Source organism: Myodes glareolus, chromosome 11 (genome assembly GCF_982192425.1).
Source record: "Myodes glareolus chromosome 11, mMyoGla1.1, whole genome shotgun sequence".
NCBI classification, from domain to species: Eukaryota; Metazoa; Chordata; class Mammalia; order Rodentia; family Cricetidae; genus Myodes; species Myodes glareolus.
In genome coordinates this window covers 15,283,833-15,301,186 of record NC_142036.1, presented here as the reverse complement: position 1 = coordinate 15,301,186, position 17,354 = coordinate 15,283,833, and the positions used below count along the sequence as shown (strand labels likewise).

Below are 17,354 nucleotides of genomic sequence, written 5' to 3'. Positions count from 1 at the left end.
TGAAACTGTGTACACCCTCACTTAGGCCTCTGCTGCTCTTTGACAGGCACAGGTGTGGGCAGCTAGGCATGGGCAGGAATCAGCGAGGATGAGGGGTGACTGAGAGCAGCAGGAAGGCACCTGTGACAACTGCTTCAAGTCCTAAGTGTGAGGACTCCAGGATGTTCTGTGGGACCTGCATGCTCTGGCTGGTTTGCGCCCTTCGGTGACACGTGTGTGAGCTTCCACTCCCTTCTGGGTGGATGACCGGAAGTAGGGCTGTACAAAACTCACTAGGAGCACCTGGGGGAAAGCTCAGCTTACTGGAAAAGCAAGGCCAACTGGAGGCCCATGGTTTGAGTAGGTGGGCTGAGATGGGATTTTCTGTTCTTAGGGTCATGGGAATATACATGGCTGCCCAGTAGCCTCAGAAATCCCACAGCAATGGGGAGTTTTATTGGAAGCAGTCATGAGAGGGCCGAGAAACAACTTTTTTCTTCAGGTATCACAGGTAGCCACTTAACATTTTGTATTGCAAAGAAAAGGACGAAAAAAAAAAATGAGGAACAAGTCTCAGAAGTAACTCAGAAAATCTTCTTCACTTTTTCTCTGAGACAGCGTTTCACTATGTAGCCCAGCCCAACCTAGGACTTTCAGTCCTTCTGCTTCAGTCTCCTAGTGTGTGCCACTCTGCCCAGCAGTTCATTTTAATTTTTCAGAAATAGGCAACCCTCCCCTGCCACACACATCCACAACATAACCCTTCCTGTGCCAGCATTCGTTACTTGGTGTCTAACCCTGTCTGCGGATGACTATGTGTGGGCCCTTCCCCCAAATCCACAACTGGATTAGAAGGGGCAGGTGTATTAGCACAGTATTGCTTTCAAGTGCAAGGGTGATTAACAGTCCTTTGTCAGTTTGGAAAAACAGATTGTGGTTGATTCAGCCTGTGTTATAGATCAGAAGTGCCCCACTACGGCTATCAGATGACATACAGTTGACAAGCAGGCTTGCAGAGTGTTGTGACGAGCTGCCGTCAGGCCCGACGTCCAGGTCTGATACTGTCCACGTGCTGATTACTCTACATCTACTGTAGCCATCTGTGTAACAGAACCAGGATAGCCAACCAGGGATCAGAGTCCCCCTCAGGAGACAGCTGAGATCCTGGTCCCAGCTTGGGTTCACACTGGAAACCTGTACAAGCTGTTTTCAGCTACAGTGGAAGGAATGAGGTTAAAAGCATCTTCTGGCAACTGTATGAGGCTACAAAGCGCTTAAGTAGAGAGTGGGAAACAGGTGACATTCTCAGCTTGGAACTTTTAACTACCAAGTCAGTGAAGGAGGACATAGCTCGTCTGCCAGTGAGACATTTCACACACACCATGGATAGGGGACTCATACAACTGCCTGCCAAGGAATGATGCAGTGAGGGCTCAAGCCGAATACAGACTGCTAAGACCTTGTCATAAAAAGGTCTGAGGGTTGGGGAAGCCCCACTGGCTATAGTCAGAAGGAGCCAGAACGGCAGACGTAGCCAAGCAATAGAGAGCAATAATGCCTGGTGTGGTGGTACATGACTTTATCCCAGCAAAGGAGAGGCAGGAGGACCTCTGTGAGGTCAAGGTCAGCCTGGTCTGAGTTCCAGGCCAGTCAAAGCCACACAGAGAGACCCTGTCTCAAACATAATCACTCCTCCCCACCAAAGGCAAGGAAGCAGCACAAAAGACTACTACAAACTGGTTACTAATCCTGGAGGTGGGGGGAGACTCAAACCATGGGCTTTATATCAGAAGAACAATATTTTCACAAATTTAATATGCCACGACACAAGTTCTCGAGTCTGTGTATACAGGCCAACCCTAGTCATAAAGTCTTACTGTATGGAAACTGATTTTTTTTTTTTAAAGACAGGGTCTCCTTGTGTGGCCGAGGCTGGCCTTGAACTTGCAGCCGCCTTATTACCTCTGCCTCCTGAGTACTGGGATCACAGGTACATGTCACCATACATCTACTGGTTTAAAAACAATCATACTCTCTGCATAAGAGAGTATGCCTGGCTGGAACACTATGCAATGAGTACTCAGAGCATAGTGCTGGAGGCCTGAATCATCACACTGTATAACTGCAGAGATCAAAGAAAGGGTTATGTTTTTTTTTTTTCCTTTTCCTCCCCTGGATCTGACCTCTTGTGCTGGATCTCCAACCCATGGCTTTGCAGCCACACCCATAACCCAAACAGAGTTTGTGGATTTTCTGACTGATGAAGATAGAACAGCTATAGCACCGTCTGCAGGAAGGCAGCTTCAGACTCCTGAGTCAAAGCCCTTAGGGATGAAGAAGCCTGTGCTATATGCACCTTGTAAATTTTCATTTGTGGTTTGAAAAGCACAGTCAAGACCTTCAGATCAATAGAGACAATTAGTTCTTGTTTTAGGGTCACTGTTACTGTAGAGACCAGGAACTTGAGATGGGGCAGAGTCTGTATTAAATACAGAGGTAGGGGCTGGTACCACCTCCACACCACTCTCTCCATGTACTCCCCAGAGCAGAGGACTGGGGAAACCTACCTGATTTGGATCGTCCATGGGCGGCACTTGAGGCAATGGTGAGAGACTGGGGCTTTACAGGGTCCCCTGGGAGAGGAAATCCCCCAGTACTGGGAACCTGGATATAAGGTCCCACAGCAGCGACCCGACCAGATGTACTCAGGGGTGACTGTGGTGATGATGTGCCATTCACACGGTTCAGCTGCAATGAGGATGAAGTCAGAGTCAAGATTCTCTTAAATACCAAGTTCAGTGAGAGACTGTCAGGCTGGGAAAGGGAAAAATCACTCAGCTTATAACCTGGGAGTCCCTTGCACTGAAAGACAAGCACATAGAAGGGGAGAACTTGATTCATACTAAACACCTACCTTTGTTTTGACCTACAAAAACAGAGTTGGCATCACCTCCAATAGCCCATGAGCTGCCCCCTCTCACTCAGGAGGGCTATTCCCCCTGTTGTGTGGACAGAGGTACTGGTCAAAGCCTGCTTGCTCTCAGAGCAAGGCTTCAGATCCTTCTCTGTCACTTACTCACTATACTCTCAAGCCAATAGCTTGGTTTACATTGAGCGTCTGTGTCTATATGTGTAGTTGGGAGTTATCATAAGAATGCAAGGCGAGGTGCTCAGTTGACCTCCAGTCCTGACAGGGACCCTGCATTTCTGAGAGCAGCTCTGCTTTTATACGAAAGAACAACCAGGTAGAAGACACTGGCTAAGATCAAAAGGGTGTACAACGGAATCTAACTAGAGGATCATGGGCTCCTTATGGCTTCTTGCTAGGAAGGTTTTAAATGGGGAAACCAAGGATTCCTAAAACTGTCTGCATGATTCTGCATGCTGGGAAAGGCTCAAGACTTTCCCAAATACTCAGAAGTACCTAGATCTTCAGGAGAACCACAACTCTGCAAAAGCGTAAGTTTTTCAAGATCCCTGAAACAACATAACATATCTAGCTATTTGTGTGTGTACATGTGCAGAGATCAGAGACAACTTGTTATAAGAGTTGGTTCTTCCATTCTATTGTACCATGTGGGTCCTGGGCTTGAACCCATGTTGTCAGGCTTGGTAACAAGTGTGTTGTTTGCCTAACCACCTCATCAGGCCTGTAATGGGTGGTTCTTGGCTAAGCCATGGTACCCAGATAGGTGCTCAAACAGTAGTCTAGGTGTTGCCAAGAAGACCTTTTTTTAAGATGAGATTAAAATTTAGTAGACTCTAAGTAAAACAGATGGGTAGGTCTCATGCAACCAGTGCAAGGCCTTGAGAAAAACTAAGTCACCCAGAAAGAAGGGACTAGAGCAGCCGGCCTTTACTTAAGCTCCTGGGTCTCCATGCTGCAGCTTTCAGACTTGTTTGTCTTTATTAACATAAGCCATACTGGAGAGCTGCTAAGAATACTGGCTGCTCTTCTAGTGGATCCACATGGCACCTAATAACTCTCGCTCCAGTTCCAAAGGCTTCAACACTCTCTTCTTGCCTTTGTGGGCACTGTGTGCATGTGTTGCACAGATACACCATGCAGGTGCGTGTGTGCGCGCGCGCGCACACACACACACACACACACACACAAATCTAAAATAGAGAAAACCATATAGACCAATTCCTGAAGATCTTTCTTTTCTTCTCTCCCTCACTCTCCCTCCTCTCTCTGCATAACTTTCTTTGCTACTCTATATAAATAAGCACACATAATCTTGTGTCTCATGGCTTCTGTGTTGTTAATCTTGAGAAAAACATCATCTGAAACTACTCATATTACTGACCTTTAAATTCAGGTTTAAGAAACAGGGTAGCTCTCTGAGAAACAGATTACTAAGTCCAATTATCATCCTCTATCATCCTTCAAATCCACCTCAGCTGGGCAAAGCCTTATGACATGCATCCCTGCCTCCTCAGAGCATCATTTAGAGTGACTGAGGCTGACAAGAGGATACCTGTGTCACCAAACCGTCTAAGCATGTGCTGGAAACCCAGGGCAGCCTAAGGTGCTGATGGTGTAAGGGGTTGGATGTGGCATCCAGTCAGACACAGGGTGTAGTGCTGGTTCCCACTCCCATACCAAGAGGCAGCAGAGTGGTAAAGCGCAGGCAGACCCTGGACCACGGTACAGCATTAGATGTTAAAGGAATGAGAGTGATCTCAGGCAAGGTACAGACCAATTAACAAAATCGCCACAATCCCATTTCCATTGGAAATCCTACAGTTTTCTATATCTTTGTGTCTGAATTAAGCAGAAGACTAGAGCCATTAGCAATCGTCAGCTCTTGGTGAATAGGGGGAAGATGGCCACATTTTCTGGTGAATATTCCTATACTATTTCAGTTTTTGTTCAGAGTATTTTCTATCTGTGAAATTTAGATAGCAAATATTTTTGAAAATATAACTCTGTAGCATTTTGTTCACGATTTTTGTTGTTGACACACACGCTCCCTATGCAACCCAGGCTAGCCCCTAATTTACAAATCTCCTGCCTCCACCTCCTAAGTATTGGGATTCAGTGTATACTAGCAGACCCAGCAACAACTGTCAACTTTTAGATGAAATGCTATTAGTAGTTTAGTTCACAGCCACCCGCTCTTTCACATGCCTGGATTTTCTTGCCATAAAGACGTTCACGCAGCTCGCTGATCCGCTTATCCATCATGGCCACTTCCATGTTGCGCTTGTTCAAGAGCTCCTTCTGCTGCTGGAGCTTGGAATTCTGTTCCTGGTTAAGCTGGTTACGAATCTGCAAAGTAGAGAATATAACTTAACAGTTACATGAATTATATCTCATCATGTTTCTAGTAGGCAGGGTCCCACATGGGTTCCACACATGAATCGAGAAGCATTATGTCTTTTCAGGGCCAGTCTGCTCTGGCCACAGCATGATGATCATCTATACAGTTTAGACTCCATAAATCCAAGTGACAAACACTTAAAGAAAGTGTAATCTCCACAAAGTGGACTAAAGCATTCTAAAAAGCAGTTAGTTAAGAGCTCACAGTAGCTGTCTGTGGTGGCACACATCTTTAACCCCAGCACTCAGGAGACAAAGGCAGGCACATCTCTGAGTTCCAGATGAGTAAGAGCTACACAGTGAGATAGTCTCCAAATTACAAAAAAAAAAAAAAAAAAAAGCCTCTGTCAATTCTAGAGTTTTGGAAGTTGTTTATAAATGCACTTCCTGTTTACTTAGGTAATATTATATCCTTCTGGAGTCTTTGATGGAGTTGAAGAATAGATAGACAGTTATAGTTTTCCTTAGTTATGATAAACAATAAATAGAAATATTGTAACTGTAATTCTTGCTTGATACCTGTTATATGTAATTTTACTATGTTAAAGTTAAAACCTTCCTTTTTATTTAAACAGAAAAGGGGAGGTGATGTGGGAGTCCCCTGTGTGTTACTTGTATTGGTTAATGAACAAAGAAACTGCCTTGACCCAGTAGGTCAGAACTAAGGTAGGCGGAGAAAACAGAACTAAATTCTGGGAGGAAGAAAGCAGAGTCAGAGAGACACCATGGATCCAGTGGAACAGACGCTGGGAATTTTACCCGGTAAGACACTGCCATGTGGCAATACATAGATGAATAGAAATGGGTTAAATTAAGATATAAGAATTAGCGAATAAGAAACTATAGCTAATGGGCCAAGCAGTGATTTAATTAATAGTTTCTGTGTGGTTATTTTAGGGCTAAGCTAGCTGGGTGGCCAGGACAAACAAGCGAGACCTCCTGCAGCAGCAACAACAGCAGCAGCAACAACAACAGCAGCAGCAGCAACAAAGAGCTCCTTGCAGACAAATCATTTGCTTTTCAACAACTTATAAATAGATCTGTGAGCCATGCAATAAAATTGAAGAACCAAGTTAAACTCATAATGAATATACTGGGAAAGGTAGCTCATGCCTACAATCCTAATACTTGGGAGGAGGAAGCAGGAAGATCTGGAATTTCAGGTTATTCTTGGCTATACGCATACCAAGTTCAAGGCCAACTTGGGGCATATAAAACCCAATCTCAAGAAAAAAAAAAACCTTACTGTCTAATCATTTCTGGATATACATTTAAAAGTCTCCTCTGGTTTGATTTTGTTATATAAGATCACTCAAATAAAAATGACTATAATACTTCTCTCTCTTACATTGCTGTCTGCCGAACACCAGATCCTGGATGTTAGAGTGCATCTCAATGTCAGGTCTTCACTGTCAGGTGTGCTTATGCAGATCATGAAAGTTCTATTTGTAAATGCAGAAGTGAACTGTGGACACGTGATTGCCAGGCCATTTCTATAATATATATATATATATTTGTTTCAGTAAAGTAGACTCTTTAATAGAGTCATAGAATTTTATGAAATGTTAAGATGTGTTACATTTGTTTATGCCATGGAATATATGTTTAATGATGCAAAGATGTGTTCCATTCTTTTCTATTGCATTTGTTTAACTCTATTAAGCTGTGTTACTTTGCCTTCCTAAAACACTTGATTGGTCTAATAAAGAGCTGAATGGCCAATAGCAAGGCAGGAGAAAGGATAGATGGGGCTGGCAGGCAGAGAGAATAAATAGAAGAGGAGGAGTGAGAAAAGGAGAAGGAGAGGAGGACACCAGGGGCCATCCACCCAGCAATGCAGTCAGCCACAGAGAAAGAAGGAAAGAAAGATATAAAATAAAGAAGGTAAAAGCCCAGAGGCAAAAGGTAGATGAGATAATTTAAGTTAGCAAGACTGATTACAAACAAGCCAAGCTAAGAACAGTCATGCAAAAGTAAGAATAAGTCTCAGCTGGGTGGCGGGCCCCCAAAAGAGCAAAGAGTGAAAAAACCAACTACATTAGAATAAGAAGGACAGCAAGGAACTAACAGTTTATATGACAACCTCAGACCTCTTGACTTGTATTTTCTGTTTCTTGTTGGGCTGTTCTGACTTAGTTTAGTTGTTCTGATCAGCAGTTGTGGATGTTATAGAAGAGAGTTGCTTGAAACGACAATTTGTTATTTCTGCTTTAGAGAATACTCAATTCTAAGTTCTGATTTCTGGCAGAGTAAGCTCCCCACAACCTAGCAGTGGTCTAGAAGCAGAAGACTCTACGTCTTTTAGTATTAATGTGTTTTCTCAACAACAAGAACCCACCCCCACAAGGTATTTTGGAAAACAGAATTTATGGACAGGATGTTTGTCCTTTATTTTAATAAAGTAGAACTATTTCTAAAGTAAAAAAATATATTTATGTTAAAAGGTCAAATTTTTAGTCAGGTGTGGTGGTGAAGGTCTTTAGTTCTAGCACTAGAGGAAGAAACAGGAGGATCTTTGAGTTCGACGCCAGCCTGTCTACAGAGGGAGTTTCAGGATAGCCAGGGCTACACAGAAAAATCCGTCTCAAAAAACAAAAACCCTCAAAACAAAACAAACAAAAAAAGAAAAAAAAATCAAATTCTCATTTCCAGAGAGATGAAAGGAAGAAAAGAGGGAATGGAAGGGAGAAAAGAAAATGCTGCTCTGAGTCTGGATGTGTTTGCATAGATGACCTGCCACCTGCAGACAGGTATAGCACAGGGAAAACAGTACAGAAGTAGCTTGTGAGTTTTGGTGCAAGAGATTAAACCCAGGGCCTTTAAATAATGGCAGGCAAGGACTCTATCACTGACCATCATCCCCAGGTTTTTTTTTTTTTTTTTTTTGGAGATAGGACACAGGTTGGTCCTGAGTTCATGCTCAATAAAGTGCTAATGGAATAAAGATAGGATATACATCTTCAACTGTTCATCTCTTCATAGCGCATGCAGGACCAGGGCCAACAGCACGCTCTGAGGCCAAGCCTGGAGTCCTGGGGAGGCAGTCCTTGCAGCAGCTCTCAGAATCCAGGAGGCAAACCTCAGACCACTGAATGGGGAACTTTAACTATGGAAGTGAAAGCAAGGTTACAAAGATAGTCCTAAATTCAAAGTACAGCACTCACTACACTCACTGCACTATAACTGATACTTATTTTATTATTATTTGTTTATTTATATGTGTGTCTGTGCAAGTTTATGTCATGTTTGTGTGGGTTCCTGCTGAAGCCAAAAGAGGGAGTGTTGGGTCTCTGGAGCTGGAACTATAGGCTGTTGTGAGTCACCTGACCTGGGGACTGGGTCAGTTCAGTTTCCCTGCTCTTCTGGAAGAGTAGCAAGTGCTCTTGACTATCGAGCCATTTCATCACCCCCTATAACTAATATTTTTTAAAAAACGAAATAGACGAGACTAGACACGATTAGGATGTATCCCTTGTAGAAGACTAGGCAGTTATCTTGATAATAAACTCTTCATGAGGCTGTAACACTAGCACACATATTTGCACACTCACACATTCCTATTTGTGTATGTAAACAAGAGACAAAACAGGAGATAAAACATACTAAAAAACTAACTGCAGATCGAAAAGCTACCTCACCAAAATAGACTTACAACATATCTTACCAAAAATACATTCTTTCAAATCCTACACACTTAGTGGTTGCTTAAAAATGTTAAAGAATGATAAGGTGGGCTGGAGAGATGGCTCAGAGGTTAAGAGCACTGACTGCTCTTCCACAGGTCCTGAGTTCAAGTCCCAGCAGCCATATAGTGGCTCACAACCATCTATGAGATCTGGTGCCCTCTTCTGGCTTGCAGGTGTACATGCAGGCAGAACACTGTATAAATACAAATAAATATATTTATTTATACATATATTTGTAAATATATGTATAAACAAATACAAATCTTAAAAAAAAGAATGGTAAGGTAAAGAGGATAGCATCAACAGTGGCTCAATGGTCCTGTCTGTAGTGGGATGTTCTCATAAAATGGTTCAGTACCTATTTTAGCAAAAGCTAATTTAAAAAAAAAAATCACAAAACCTATTGAATGGCAGGCAGCTTTTGAGAAGTGGGAATCTTTTTTTAGGTTTATATATTTTATGTATGAGTGTTTTGCTTTCATGTATGTATGTGAATCATGTGTTTGCAATGCCTGCGAAACAGAAGAAGCCATCAGATCCCCTGGAAGTGGAGTTATAGATGTTTGTGAGCCACCATGTGGTCTGAACTTGGGTCTTCTGCAAAAACTAAGTGCTTAAGAGCTCTGAGGCATCTCTCCAAGCCAGAGAAATGGAGATGTTAAAGACTGAAATTTGAATGTTTTGTTCCCACTGAGTAAGGCCAAAGCCCCAGACCCAGGCAATTACCTGTAGTTCTTGATATAGTCGTTTTAACTCCACCGCTGCTGGTCCTGTTAACTTGCCATTGTACGACTGGAACCCATTCAGTTTTCCTTTCTTTAAATCTTCTAGTTGCTGACTTAGCTGATCAACTCGTAAGATTGCAGTCTGAACTTCCTGCTTCTTTTCCTGGAACATGGCACTGAACCTTTCTATCTCAGCAGCTGTAATTACCAAAAAAGGAAAATGGTCATTTCATTTCTATACATTACACTCAATTCTGGTATTATTTAGTGCTAGATTTGGATTGAAGTGTATGCATAAAATAAAAAAGATAGTTTATGCATAACCCAAAATGTTTTTTTTTCTCCCAAGAGCTATGGTTAGAGAAACCCTGCATTTCACATTTGCCAGGCAAGTGTCCAGCTCCAGAACACACCAACAGATTTTGAAATCCATGATGTGACTATTCACAAATAATTATGCTTGCATTTTTAATAAATATTCTTTAGGGACATAATACAAAAGCTAGTTTGGTCAAGGTACTTAAGAATCTCAGAGAGCAAGATAAAAAGCTTTGTTATGAAGGTCTTATCCATCATTGTAACATTAAATAGGCATCCATTAAACTGACAAACAACGGTGGGAAGTGGTGGTGCACACTTTAATCCCAACACTCAGGAGGCAGAGGCAGAAAGATCACTGTGAGTTCGAGACCAGCCTGGTCTACAAAGTAAGTTCTAGGACAGTGAAGACTGTTATACCTCTTTGTCTTGAAAACAAAACAAAACAAAAACAAAAAACCCCCAAAACACAAAACTGACAAACAACAAACCAAACAAAACAAAAAACCAGAATTCACAGAGAAGTAAAAGAAACACCTGCATGATGTAACTGATCATTTGTGGAGACAAGGCCTTACTCCAGTCTTGTCCTCCGGCCTCTGACTCTCAAGGGCTGGGATTACAGGCATGTGCCCCCATACCTGGCTCTATGGTCATCCTAATGCATGAATAAAATGTAAGTAATTGAACAGAAATAGACTAACTCATTATAGCCCCTGGAGCTGCCTGACACCAATCCAAAGGGCTGATGTCATCAACATAAAAGAAGGGGCCAGAGTTATTCTGAAACAAACTGCATGTCATAAATATGCAAAAATCACCATAAACTCATCAAAAACTTTTTAAGTTCAAGGAGACAGAAATGTGAACCTCCTGATTAACCAATACATATTATATACATTATTCAAATTATTATACTGTGTCCTATAAAATGCACAATTAAATTTATATTAAAAAACCCAGAAAATTAATTTCAAACAATACCATAGTAGAACACAACCTTATTCAGATTCATTAGGTTTTTTTTTTTCAGAGAATTTATATAATTTGAAAAAAGTCAATTAACCCAACGAACTCTATCCTCTTTACTGCAGGTGACAGTAGTGTTAGAACATGTAAACCGCTATGGGTTTGTGACTGGGATTGCCAGCATCTGGCCTGTCCAACTAGACTTAGCCTGGGTGTGTGGGCACGTGGGCTGCAGGCACATACACAGATTGCCGTTCATAATTTTGCTGTAGTCAACTTGTCCTCTCATGGCACGAATCTTCTTCAACTTGTTTTCCTGGGCTTCAACTCGTTCTTTCAATTTCTGAAGTTTTTCATTTTCAGAAATAGACTGCTGCTGGCGGCGCTCCTGTTGCTTTAGAAAATGTAAACGCTGTTCCTAACAAAGAATGAAAAATCTAAACTTTGCAAATAGAAAACTTTTGACCACATTTATACATTACAATATGAGTCACAGATTCTTAGGACAGACCAGACTACACGCACTGGTCTGTACATTCAACTCATGCTGGTGCCTGTGAAGAAGGTCTGTCCTATATTTTCCTGTGTGTCATTGTATCTGTCAAGTCCCACCAGCCTGGCTTCCTGCTGACTGTGCAGGGCTCCTGATGCTGCACAGTACTTCCAAGGAATCCTTACTCCACTTCCTGGACAGCAGTGTTCTACATGGGGATCACTAGATGAACCTCCAGTCTGTAACTCATACTAGGTCAGCAAGGGACTCTTTGCTTTCCTCATGATTAGTGTCTTTAAATGGTGAAACATTTCATAATAGGAAAATTCTAAAATAAAATGCTCCTCAACAGTTTTCCTCCTACTCATGTGAGAACATACTTTAAAGGTAAGTCAACAGTATTTGTGGTCCCATCTGTGTGCATAAAGTGTTCCAAAATGAGAAGAGGCTTGTGCATGATTCCTTAGGCTTTACATACTACACTAAGGTACAGAAATCCATGCGCAAATATTTCAGATTGAACATTAACTTGTGATTTACATTGTGGAAAGTATCTACAAAGTTCTCGTCCTTACATTTTAGTGTGAGTGCATGAGTGAGCTAATGAGCAAGCGAGCATGCATGCATGTGTGCATATGTGTGTGTGCTGTATGTAAGAGTCCACAGAGAACACAGGGGTGTCAGGTCCCCTGGAGCTAGAGTTACAGGCAGGTGTGAGCTGCTTGACACAGGTACTGGGACCTGAACTTAGGTCCTCTGGAAAAGGAGCAATACTCTTAACTGCTGAGTTATCTCTCTAGCTCTACAATACTATTTTTTTATTCTTGAGGTACAATAAACTTTGAGACAACTTTTTTTTTTAATGTGTGAGTATAAGTAGGTGGATAGGTACATGTGTGCATGTGAAGGTCAGAGGATAACCCATAGGAATTGGTTTTTCTCTTCCCACCATGTGAATCCCAGGCATGGAACTCACGCCATCAGAAGGAGCCATTTTGTTGACCTAATGAGAAAACTTTTCAAGACAAGTCCAAAAAACTCTCTTTTACACATAAGCAGTCAGAACAGTGAACTACAAAGTAAATGAACACTACAAGACTGGTCACTTGGTGACTGAATAACTCTCTCTACAGATTGGCCAGTCAGGCCGGCCAGATGGGTAAAGGCATGTTGAAATACCCAGGCTAGCTAAGGATAAAACAATTATATTTTTATTTATCAAGGAAGATCCCCTGAGAAATCTCCAATGGCCCCTATGTCAGAGTTCTACATCCAGAGCAGACTCAAGACTGCTGCCAGTCAGGACATGATCAGAATTCTAAATTTCCTGTAGGTACCCAATCAGCAGGAAGTAGCCTGGAAAACTACACCACATTCTCAAAAAACAGACTATAGATATTTTCCTTTTTTTTTAGGATGTTGGTTACAAGTTGTTATGGATAATGGCCAGGAGAAAAGCTAAACAAAAGATATTAGATTCAGATTTCATTTAAAAAAAAAAAAGGGTGTGTGTGTGTGCTATGGAACAATGGTCTTTTATCCTGTAAAAGATATTTTATTTTTAATAAAATGCTGATTGGCCAGTAGCCAGGCAGGAAGTATAGGCAGGATGATGGCAACCAGGCAGGAAGTAGAGACGTGGCAATGAGAATGCTGGAAAGAGGGAAGCTTAGTCCACAGTCGTGATCCAGCCTCAGAGGAAGCAAGATGTGACTGCCTTGCCAAAAAAGGTACTAAGCCATATGGCTAACATAGACAAGAATTATGGGCTAATATAAGTTATAAGAGTTAATAAGAAGCCTGAGCTAATAGGCCAATCAGTTTACAATTAATGTAGATCTCTGTGTATTTCTTTGGGACTTAATGACTGCGGGAACTGGGCAGGACAGAAACCTCAGTCAACAAAGGCATTTGCCACCAAGCCTGAACCTGAGCTCATCTCCTGGGACCCACATGGTGGAACAAGAGAACCAACTCCAAGAACTTGTCCTCTTCCCTACACCTGTGTCATGGCACACATGTCACCCACACATATACACCCAAACGCACACAAGTAAAAGAAAAATTACAAAAAGAGAATAAGCCAAGCTAGAATGTTCAGAGACATTCTTTAAAGTAGATTCAGAATACTTTAAGACATTTCACATCATGAATAACCCCCACAAGGGGTGGGTAGTGGCTCTGATCTTTTCTAGTTGATTATCAAGTATAAATAAACCATGATTTAGAAAAATTCCCAAACCTACTTTATGGGGTCTTACATACAAAAGCAGGACTTGGGATGTATAAGGAGTCCCAACTATGTCTCACACTGTAATAACCCTAACACACTCAGTGTGGAGTAGCATTTTTGAAGTCCAGTTATTAACTTCCAGGGCTCTGCCTGAGCTTTCATCAGACTGCCAGTCTTCTCTAGGACAGTAAAACCAACTATATGGCAGAGATCTCACCTAGGGAACCTGGAAGTAGCAATGGGAAGTATCTTTTCTTTTCACATCTGTCTGTCATTTGGTTAGAACCAACCATTTCCTATTCTGTGATGGCATGTGTACCAAGGACCAAAGGTTCTTGCTTTGATGCAATTCCAACACTATAAAGATTCAGGCACCTGTGCCATTGCACAGCATGCAACACATAAACACTGCTCAGCACTTTCCTGGCTCAGTCCATGTCACCACCCACAAAGGCAACCTCAATCTGAAGGCCAGTTGAAAAATACACATTCTGAATGCTGTTTCTTTTTGAATGTACCTTGGCAACCAACATTTGCTGCTGATTTTCAATTTGCTGCTGTTGCCTGGCTGCCATATCTTGAAGTTCTGAGAGAGTAAGTTCAACGCGTGGATTCCCAACCTATCGAGAACAAAAGTACTCATCAGTCTGTACTTACCTCTGCAATTACCTTTCTCTAGTGTCAGAATTCACGTGAAGCTCGAGTCTAGGTAGGTTCCCTAGGAGAATAAAACTTAGTTTTTCTTCAGAAGAACTTCTATCTGGTGACCACTGGTGTAGGAGGTCCTTCTGTCTATGTGTTGCTTTCATTGGTTAATAAAGGAACTGCTTTGGGCCTATAGCAGAGCTGTAGGGAACAGAGCTAGGTAGGGAAAACTAAATGGAATGCTGAGAGGAAGAAGGCAGAGTCAGAGACACCATGGAGCTACCAGAGTTAGACATACTGAAACTTTGCTGGTAAGCCACTGCCACGTGGTGATATACAGATGAATAGAAATGGGTTAAATTAATATAAGAATTAGCCAATAAGAAGCTAGAGCTAATGGGCCAAACAGTGATTTAAGTAATACAGTTTCTGTGTGGTTATTTTGGTTCTGGGTGGCCAGGACGAACAAGTGGCTCGTCTTACAACAGACCACTTTTATTAAAGGTAAGCAACAAGTGTAATTTTCTCTAAATATCATTTTTTCTAATTCATAAACAGTATATTTAATAAACATTATGTGTTTTGAAAAAAATAAAAAATAAAAAAAACATTATGTGACCATTTGTGGATGTGCATAACTTAAATTCTTCTGTTTTCAATAGGGGTTTAACAGGTGTATTTGACTAAATGGGGCTGCCAAATGTTTAAGGACAAACAACCAAAAAATAATAAAAAAAGAAGAAGAAGAGAGAGAGAAAAGTAAATAAGTACGTAGAAGCAAGAAAAAACCATTTCACTGTCATCTGCTCTAGAGGAGAAATATAAATGGAATCTAAAATGCAAATGTTCATTAAAAACCCTCTGCGTGGCCCATCTATTACCCAACAGAGAATGGTGCATATGACCTGAACATAAAAAGAAAGAACTAGAGCATAATGTCTGGCCATGTACCCTTTCCACAGAAGTCTCAGAATCAGGCAGGTGCCAGGACACTCCAACTGGCAGATGAGAAAGTGAACAGAAGCAGCCTGTGCTCTTAACCATGAACACAGAACAGAACCCACTGAGCCCCACCATGTGTACGCTGTACTCTGTCAGATGTACTCCATGCACTCTGCAGTCTTCAAGTCTATACGCGGGTATGTGAGGACACTGGGAGAGGGGTCATAGGAACGATAAGGAACAAGTTAAAGGAGGTAGCTCATAACAGTTTCAGAGCTCCTTTCTAATGGATTTGTCTTCCTCTGATCCTTCAGTTCTAACTGGGAAGGCTGTGCTGTAATGGCACCCTCTCAGATCCCGACTACCTACTTCCTACTTCTACTTTTACACATACAGTTAGGATCCCTTTAAGTTCTGGCACCCTTTAACTTCTTACAATTATTTTTCTAACTTTTGAATTTAATTTTATGAATATGGGTGTTTTGCCTGCATGCATGTCTGCATCCCAGACATAACTGGTGCCCACAGAGGTAAGAAGAGTTATAGACAGTTGTGAGCCACCATATGAGTGCTGGAATTTGATCTGGGTCCTCTGGAAGAGCAAGTTCTTAACTGCCATGCCATCTCTCTAGTTGCAGCCCATGCTCTACCAGCCCTGCCTCTTCCTCAACTCTTTTTTTAAAAAAATATTTATTCATTTATTATACAATATTCTGCCTGTGTATATGTCTGTAGGCCAGAAGAGGGCACCAGACCTCATTACAGATGGTTGTGAGCCACCATATGGTTGCCAGGAATTGAACTCAGGACCTTTGGAAGAGCAGGCAATGCTCTTAACCACTGAGCCATCTCTCCAGTCCTCTTCCTCAACTCTTATGATTACTAAGCATATTCTACATTACAGCAAAACAGATGAACCAAGATTTGTTCAATAGTCTTATCAAAACATTTTTTCTTTTACCTAAAGATCCTGAAGGAGCAATGCAGAGCTGGGCCTCTTTTTAAAGTTAGCTATTTTGTATTAATTAGTTAATTATTTAATTAGTACACATGCCATGGTGACAGTCAGAGGATGACTTAAAGGCAGCTCCCTCCTTCCATCATATCAATTTTAGCCACTGAACTCAGGTCCTCAGGTTTGGCAGTAAGCACCTTTGCCCTCTAAGCCACATAAGCAGGGTCACCAACGGCTTTCTGACAGAAGCCGAGGGAGTTCATGCATGGTATTTTAAGCTTGGTCATAGGCCCTAGGGGGTAAGCTAATATGGTTGTCTTGCTAACTGGACGTACTGTGACCATTACACTGTCCAGAGATCAGTTAGAGAAGCTTATGCTGAGAATAAGTGACAGCTGAATGCTTGGCTCTAAATGGGGTATCTGTTTTATCCCTTTCAAGGCTCAGGAACACCCTGGAAGAAGAATGAGGAATAGAGACTGTAAGGGCTGGAGGGTAGGGAGGATCTGTATGGAACACTGATCTGGTAGCCTCACAGCAGCTGTGATTCCTTGTACAGGAACTGAATATAATTGGGCCTGTCAGCATCCTGTCACGGATGGGAAGGGTTCACCAGACTACATGCCTTCCTGAAGAGTTACTGACAGTTAATGGTGGCTGAGGCAGTAGCCACTGGTAAACTGCCCATGCTCCTGAAATAACTCCTCATTAGTGCTCACGTAACCAAACTTAATTAAATTCACTAGGTCATCAAAACAAATACAAAAGTAAAAGGGAGACTGGTTGGAAAAAGGAAGTGAGTCAATCGACTGGGGATAAGACAAGAATGAGCAAAGCCAGATAAGGTGGCTCACACTTTTAAGTTCAGCACTTGGGAGGGGTGTGTGTGTGTGTACACCACATGCAGGTGGATCTCTGTGAATATGAGGCTAGTTAGGTCTACATAGTTATTTTCAGGCTAGTCAGGGCTATACTGTGTGATCTTTTCTCAAACAAAACAACGAAGAAAAAGAAGTGTCAAGCATGGTGGTGCACATGCTTGGAAAGCCAAGACAGGAAGATCAGGATCGGTTCAGGCCTAGC

General features: G+C 41.9%; 1 protein-coding gene across 5 annotated transcripts in view; it reads right to left on the bottom strand.

The window, feature by feature from the left end:
* Positions 1-17,354, bottom strand: part of Ppp1r13b (protein phosphatase 1 regulatory subunit 13B) — a 90,351-nt gene that overhangs the window by 8,505 nt on the left and 64,492 nt on the right. For 4 of the 5 annotated variants that reach the window (XM_085697986.2, XM_085697983.2, XM_085697985.2 and 1 more), the window contains exons 5-10: positions 14,248-14,349; positions 11,247-11,421; positions 9,718-9,914; positions 5,114-5,254; positions 2,547-2,727; positions 975-1,079 (exon numbers count right to left, since the gene is read on the bottom strand). In XM_085697986.2, coding sequence (XP_085554112.1) covers positions 975-1,079; positions 2,547-2,727; positions 5,114-5,254; positions 9,718-9,914; positions 11,247-11,421; positions 14,248-14,349 — 901 coding nt within the window. The remainder of the gene's footprint in view (positions 1-974; positions 1,080-2,546; positions 2,728-5,113; positions 5,255-9,717; positions 9,915-11,246; positions 11,422-14,247; positions 14,350-17,354) is intronic. The other variant, XM_085697984.2, reaches the window with a different exon arrangement.